Source organism: Propithecus coquereli, unplaced genomic scaffold (genome assembly GCF_000956105.1).
Source record: "Propithecus coquereli isolate 6110/MARCELLA unplaced genomic scaffold, Pcoq_1.0 Scaffold164, whole genome shotgun sequence".
Lineage (NCBI taxonomy): Eukaryota > Metazoa > Chordata > Mammalia > Primates > Indriidae > Propithecus > Propithecus coquereli.
Window position 1 is genome coordinate 851,057 of NW_012140969.1, and position 6,874 is coordinate 857,930.

The 6,874-nt window shown below is 62.9% G+C and overlaps 1 protein-coding gene across 1 annotated transcript; it reads left to right on the top strand.

Annotated features, from left to right (window-relative positions):
• The first annotated feature begins 345 nt into the window (after nucleotides 1-345).
• Nucleotides 346-5,894, top strand: FCER2 (Fc fragment of IgE, low affinity II, receptor for (CD23)). The gene is made up of 10 exons (XM_012641232.1): nucleotides 346-367; nucleotides 1,183-1,296; nucleotides 1,539-1,592; nucleotides 2,371-2,433; nucleotides 2,661-2,723; nucleotides 2,861-2,923; nucleotides 3,029-3,118; nucleotides 5,009-5,160; nucleotides 5,304-5,410; nucleotides 5,702-5,894. The coding sequence occupies exons 1-10, from the start codon at nucleotides 346-348 to the stop codon at nucleotides 5,892-5,894; spliced, it is 921 nt and encodes a 306-aa protein (XP_012496686.1).
• The last annotated feature ends 980 nt before the right edge of the window (nucleotides 5,895-6,874 follow it).

The window sequence follows — 6,874 nt, forward strand, 5'->3', positions numbered from 1 at the left end:
GCGGGGAGGGGGGCACATTTATTGAGCACCTGCTGCGTACTTCGCAGGTGATGGGCTCTGGGCTGCCCGGCTCCTGGTCTCCAGCTGGTGTTCCTCGACCCCAGCTGTGTCTTCCAGATAACCAGCCTACTGATTCCAGGTGGTGCACTAAACAAAGTCAGTAACTGGTCACCGAGCCCCCAAAGTCCCAAAGGCTGTCCTGTGCCAGTGACTAGAGCTTGAAGCCTCTCCCCAACCCTCTGTTAAACCCCAGATCCCAGCCGGAGCTGCGACTGTGCCCACTGAGTGGACCGCCTTCACAAGTAGTGAGCGCCCTGTCTCTGGAAGAATCCAAGAAGGGCCACCATGGAGGAAAACCAATACTCAGGTGGGAGGACTTTCTGGCGCTAACACTGGAAAAAGCAAGGCCCCTCACCTGCCACCTTTCACGCAGGAGAGGAGGGGAGGCCCCCAGTGCTTCTCTAGAAAGGAGGGAGAATTTCTAAGAAGGGCCCCAAGGGTGAGGGTAAGGAGGTGAGCCCTGACCGGCCTTCCTGGCGCAGAGCCAGACAGGAGAGGAAGGCGGGGCCCCTCCTTTTTCTGACTCAACACCCTCCCAACAAAACGGCTCCAGCTGGGGAGCTGGGAGCTTAAGAGAGTCGGAGGCCAAGCAGAACAGGAACCCAGAAGAGGTGGGATTCGGCATGAGTCCTCAGAGCAACGGTGAGGGGAGGGGGCTGGGGGCCCACGGTGGGGCACCAAGGTAGAGATCTGGGGGGCTCAGGTGTTGGGGGTGAGGCCTGGGGGGGTCTGGGGTGTGGCTCAGATGTTGGGGAAGAACCGGGACCCAGTGTCCTGTGCTTAGGGAAGGGGCTCAGGGTTGGGGACAAGCATCAGGGTAGAAGCTTGAGGGCCCAGAGGCCTAAGGGTGGGAGCTGGGGGTCAGACAGGAAGGGGAAAGGAGGACCCAGCTTTCTAGAGGTGATGCTGGTCGGAGGGGGGCAGTTTCAGGTCTGTCTCTCTGGACAGTGACTTGGACCTGAGTCAGGAGGGGAAGGTGTGCAGAGGGAGCTGGGGGTCCACTGAGACCCTCTGCTTCAGTGTGGGCTCCAGACAGGCTCCCAGGGATACTGGGGGCTCTGGGGCATGGGCAGAGCCAGAGCCCAGCCTCACCCTGTGCCTCCCATTATGCCCCTCCCGCAGGGTTCTCAGAGTCACCCAGGAAGCGGTGCTGTGGGTGGGGGACACGGCTTGCACTGCTGGGGCTGGCGACCGCTGCCCTGTGGGCCGGGCTGCTGTCCCTGCTTCTTATGTGGCGTAAGGGCACCTCTAGCCCCGTGTGGCCCCCCAACCCTCCGAGCCCTTCTGTGTTCCCTCCCAGACCTCTCCCCATGCCCCATCCCCCAGAGCCCCTCACCCCAACCAGCGCCCCATTTCCCACCCTCTGAGAACCTCCCATGGGTGACACTCAAGGCCTCCATTCCCAGCTCGCAGGAGGGGTGTGGGAGGGTGGGGCCACAGGACAACCCCCCCCACCCCTTTTCTCTGCCCCTGCCCAGACTGGGACACCCTGCGGAGTCAGAGACTGCTGGAGGAGACCACTGCCCGCAACGGTACGGAGGGGCCGAGTTGGGGGGTGGGCTGAGGCGAGGGTTAGGACACCCAGCTGTCGTCCTGCTTCTGCCAGTGACTGCCATGGGAACGCCCCTCTCTGGGCCTCACAGTCCCCCCTCAGGAACCAAAGGTCAGCCTACGCTGCTCCCCACCCTGGGCGGGGGTACCCAGCCAGCAAGGCTTGGAGAAGCTCCCGACAGCATCTTAATACAAATGCTCCTCGACTTGCAATGGGGCTCTGCCCCCGATGCGCCCATCATACACTGAAAATATCAGAAGTCGAAAAGGCGTGGCCAGCTGGGGACTGTGGCTCCCTGCCATGACCCAGGATTTGCAAGAGGTACCTATTGCCGCTGAATGCATAACGCTTTGGCACCATCCTAAAGTCCAGCCACTGTGAGTTGAGCCATCGTAAGTCGGGGACCATCTGTATCTGTAGATGGCAGGAATTACATAACTGCTCCGTGCCTCTGTTTCCTCATCTGTGAAATGGGCGCAAGTTTAGTGCCGTGAGATGGCGACCAGCAAAGACTCGTGATACGCTCAGAGAAATGCCCACCACTTTTAGATTAAATCCTGGGTGAGGGAAGAGTACACACGTTCGTTCTATTCTTGGCTGTACCTGCCTGAATACAAAGGAGGAAGGAAGGAAGGAAGGGAGGGAGGGAAGGAGGGAAGGGGGAAATGTCAGGGGAGCCTCTGCGCACGGGGCCAGGGTGGGGTTCAAGGACCTGCCTTTGTGACTCCTGAGGACACATCTTCTCTCCGCTGCTCCAGTCTCTCACATTTCCAAGGACTTGCAAAGACACCAGCATGACCAGATGGCCCAGAAATCCCAGGGTGAGCGACCTCTGGTTGACGTCTGGAGCGGGAAGGGGGAGGTGGTCTTGGATGATCCCCGGGGACACAGAATGTTGAGGCCAACTGTGCCCCCCGACACCTGTGAGCTGCAAAACGAACAGGAGGCCCTAAACGCAGGCAAAGAAAGAGTCCAAGGGACAGGGTGGGGGTAGACGGGGGAGGCTCCGAGGACTTGCTTACTGCTAAGCCCCCTCCCCTGCAAACAGCTGCCCAGATGTTGCAGGACATGGAGAAACTACGAGCTGAACAGAAGAGAATGAAATCTCAGGGTGAGAGGCGGGGCGGGGGGTGCGGGGCCAGGCTGGGAGGGAGGGAGTGTCCCAGAGCCACAGGGTGGCGGCAGGGGGAGCCCTCCAGTCTGTGCGCATCGCCCCAGGGACCAGCCCTGCCCTTCAATGCCCGCCAGACGCCGAGCTGTCCGGCAACCTGGACGGGCTCCACGAGGACCTGAACAACCTGAAGGCCCAAGGTGAGGCTTGGGAGGGAACCGGGGGCTGGGGGGCAGGGAAGGGACAAGGAGGGGACCTGCCAGTCGGTGTCTGAGCCCTGCTGCCCTCCCCGCTTTCCCCCCAAGCCCTGAATGAGAGGCGCGCAGCCGCGGACTCGCTGGCGAGACTCCAGGAGGAGGTGGCGAAGCTCCGGGTGGAGCTGCAGCTGTCAAAGGGTGAGCGCCAGTCGACGCACCGGACGGCGTGTGACCGCACCGGGGGCCGTGCATGTGCTGGCACGTGTGGGTGACAGCGTGGTGCGTGTGTGATGCGTGGCCCGAGTGTCGCTGGGAGACACGAAGGCACGTGTGCGTGGGGTGTGCGGTAGAGCTGCGTGTGGCGCCACGGATGGGACTGAGTTCGTGGCGGGGCAGGACACACGGGGCACACAGAAGAATGTCCCTTCTGACTCCGACTGCGTCCCTCCACCGATCTGGGGAGGTCCCACACGATCGTCCTGCCCGGGTCAAAGCTGTCCGGCGCTGACCACCTCTCCGTTCCCTTTGCCGCTGTCCTCTGCCTGGCACGGCTTAGCGCGAGGTCACCAGCAGGATTCCTTGGCCGCAGCCCTCGTGGAAGATTGTCTGCCCGGGCCTGGCGGCCGGAGCCGGTAACGTTTGCAACGATGGGACGATGAGGATGGCGGCATCTTCCCCAGGGGCGGCGGCCATAGGAGGCCAGCAGGCTGCAGAGACAGCAGACGTTCATTCACTCATTCATTCAATCAATCACTGTACCCTTAACGAGGGTGGGAACCGGGATTTTACAGCCCTGCTGCCCAGCCCCAAACCAACACCCCTGCCGGTGAACTGCGGTCTTCCACCTCCGGGAAGCCCCACTGCCCCAACCGGGCGAGAGAAGAGGAAGGATCTTTGCTTGGTGTGAAGGAGTCTGGTCCCCTGGGATGTGGGAGTCCCAGCAAGAAACCCCGCTGTGGTCCCTCGGGGACGGGGGGGGGATGGGGGATTCTGGGTCATGCTCACTTCTGACAGGTCACCTCCCAAGTCCTACCCAGTCCTTGAGGTCCCCCATGGCCTGGGGTCTGAGCCCAGCTCTGACACTATGACCACGTAACGAACAGCCAAGACTCCTTCCCCAGAGTTTCTTTAAGGGCCCAGAGATGTCCCCTTCCTGTGTTAACACCACACCCCCAGAGCCCTGCAGTCCCCTTTTTCCCTCCCTGTTGTCTCTCCTGGCCGGATTGCCTCCAACGGGAACAAAACCATCTCCACTTCCCAGAAAGTGGCCAGGAGCTCTGGTTTTGGTGGCCAGGGCCGTTGGTGAGGACAGCGCTGGGAGAAAATGACGCTGGCGTACTTGGCCACAGCGCCGCCCCGTGCTGCCGCCCTTGGTACTGGTGTTTGAGACGCGGCTGGCGTGGTTGGTAAAGACGGTGTTGGCACTGGGGTGGGTGGTGAGACACGTCACTGGCGGTGGCAGGTGCCCGTGGTCACGATGCTGGTGACGAAGTTGCCGTCGACCTTGGCGGTGTTCGTGGCAATGGCGGTGGTGGTTGAGGCGTTGCTAACCCTGAAGGTGTTTGTGGTTGAGAAGCTGCTGAGCGTGGGACTCGCAGCGTGGCGATCGTGTTGGTGACGGGGTGTTGCCGGCCATGGCGGTGGCCGTGGCAGGGGCTGAATGTCATTGGGCGTGAATGTGGTGACAGCGTGGGTGACTGATGTGTCGCTTGCCACCGATGTATTTATGGTGATGGTGTTGGCGGTTGAGGTGCTCCAAGCCACGAGGTGTCTGTGGAGATGTCGGTGGTAGGTGAGGGGCTGCCACCCGTGCAGCGTTGGCAGCGGTGGCGCTGGGGGCTGCCATTCTGCTAACCATGGAGGTGCTTGTGGCGGTGGCTGGGTGGCCGAGGTGCTCCTGCCACAGAGCTGGCCGGCGCCATAACTCCAGGGAAGAAGGCAGCCTGCAAGACTGTCTATTAGGTGGCCCTGGGGTGGGTCACCTTCCAGCCCAGACCCTAGGAGTGACCCCAGGAGGATGCTGCCCCCCACCTGCCCACTGTGCCCATCTCGGTGCCCGCTGCCCCCTGAGCCCCTCCTCCACCCCAGGCGCCGCGTGCGACACCTGCCCCGACGAGTGGGTCCATTTCCAGCAGAAGTGCTACTACTTCGGGGAGGGCGCCAAGAAGTGGCTCCACGCGCAGTACGCCTGCGAGGACCTGGGGGGCCGCCTGGCCAGCATCCACAGCGCGGAGGAGCAGGTGGGCCCCGGCTCTGCAGAGGCCGTGGGCAGCATGGCACAGGGGTGGGGGGCGAGGGGATCCCCACGCCACCCCAACCTCCATGGCAGGCGGGAGGGACCCGGGCACGTCTCCCCCGTCCTCCAGCCCTGTCCTGCCCCCAGGACTTCCTGAGCAAACGGGCCAACTGGAAGGGCTCCTGGATCGGCCTCCAGGACCTGGACAGGGAGGGGCAGTTCACCTGGATGGACGGGAGCCCCATGGGCTACAGGTGAGCGGGCGGGGGTACCACAGAGGGAGGAGCTGGGGAGGAGTCCCATCGCGGAGGGGTCAGGGGTCAGGGAGGGGGCCTCTGGGGTGCAGGTGAAAGACTGAGGCCCCAGGGGACGGGGAGGACGCTCCAGGCACAGATTGGGAAGGCGAGTCTTGGGCGGTGGGAGAAGCGGTGAGAAAGGGGAAAGGGGAAAGGGGGAGCCCGTGCTGAGAAGGGAGGGCCCGGGCTCAGAGAGGGACACGTCCCTGCCCCCTGCCCCGGCCTCCGACCTGAAGCCTTTCCCTCCAGCAACTGGTACCCCGGCGAACCCAACAACCAGGGCCAGGGCGAGGACTGCGTGATGATGCGGGGCTCGGGCCAGTGGAACGACGCCGCCTGCCACAGCAAGCTGGACAGCTGGGTGTGCGACCGGCTGGCCACATGCGGGCCGCCCGCCACCTCGACCCCCGAGGGGCCCCCGGGAACTACTCCAAGCCTTTGACCTTGACAGTCACCTGCCCAGCCCCTCTGTGGTCCTCTCCCCGACCCCTCGCCAACATGCAACAGCCAGGCCCAGAGTGGGACCCTGAGGCCTGGGTGCCTCTGCGGCCGAAAGGGCCCCGTGACATTTTCACCCACCCAAACTGGGGCAGCTGGCCCACGCCCAGCTCCTCTGCGGCCCCTGCCCCATCAGACTGTCCCCCCTACGGCCCTCCCCAGATGCAGCACTGCAGGACAGAGACCCCCAGCTCAGGCAGCGAGCCCTCCTGCCCAGCTTGCATCAGTACAAAGGCCCCACACCCTGGTCCCCTCCTCAGAGGCCTGGCTGGGTCTGGTCTGGTCTGGTCTCCGGGTGTGGCATGTGGCAGCTGCGAATTCTGAAGCCTGGTGCCCGAGACCACCTTTGACCATTGTGAGCCACCAAAGTGCCACCAAAGAGCAATCTGTACCTTCCCCACCTTTTGTATGCTTTCCTACTTCGTTACAAGAATGTACTAGGTGGAACCCGCAGATGAAGACTCTGGGGCCCGGCAGACCCCCTGACAGTACTGTAGGAGAAGGCAGTGGACCACCCTGAGCCGAGTTCCTCAGCCTAGGTCTGTCGGAGGAGGCTGACACATGGCAAGTGCCCAGAACAGGGCCTGGTATACAGAAGGTGCCCACTAAGTGCTGGCTGGGGAGTTGCAGGCAAGTTCAGGTCTGGAGGTGCTGGTCCCAGCCCCAGGCTAGGCTGGGGTCAGCCCATTCCCCTGAGGCCACAAGAGGGAGGTCAGGATGGCAAGACATCCCTCCTCAGACTCCTCTGTTGCTCAGGCCCACACTGGGGTCATTCACGCCTCCTCCCTTTCCCCTGACCCCATCTCCAAGTCCTGCGGGCTCCACTGTCCCGACCACACTCACAATCGGCTCACAGAGAAAACCAAAGTCCTACAAGGTCCCTCAGTGACCACAGAACCCAGCCCACCAGCCTCCTCGCTGCTC

Excerpts from the sequence above, each read along its gene's own strand:
- FCER2 (XM_012641232.1), top strand. The coding sequence starts at position 346 with ATGGAGGAAAACCAATACTCAG. Across the intron at positions 1,297-1,538 it reads GTCCCTGCTTCTTATGTGGC|ACTGGGACACCCTGCGGAGT; the intron begins GTAAGGGCACCT and ends GCCCCTGCCCAG. Across the intron at positions 2,434-2,660 it reads GATGGCCCAGAAATCCCAGG|CTGCCCAGATGTTGCAGGAC; the intron begins GTGAGCGACCTC and ends CCCTGCAAACAG.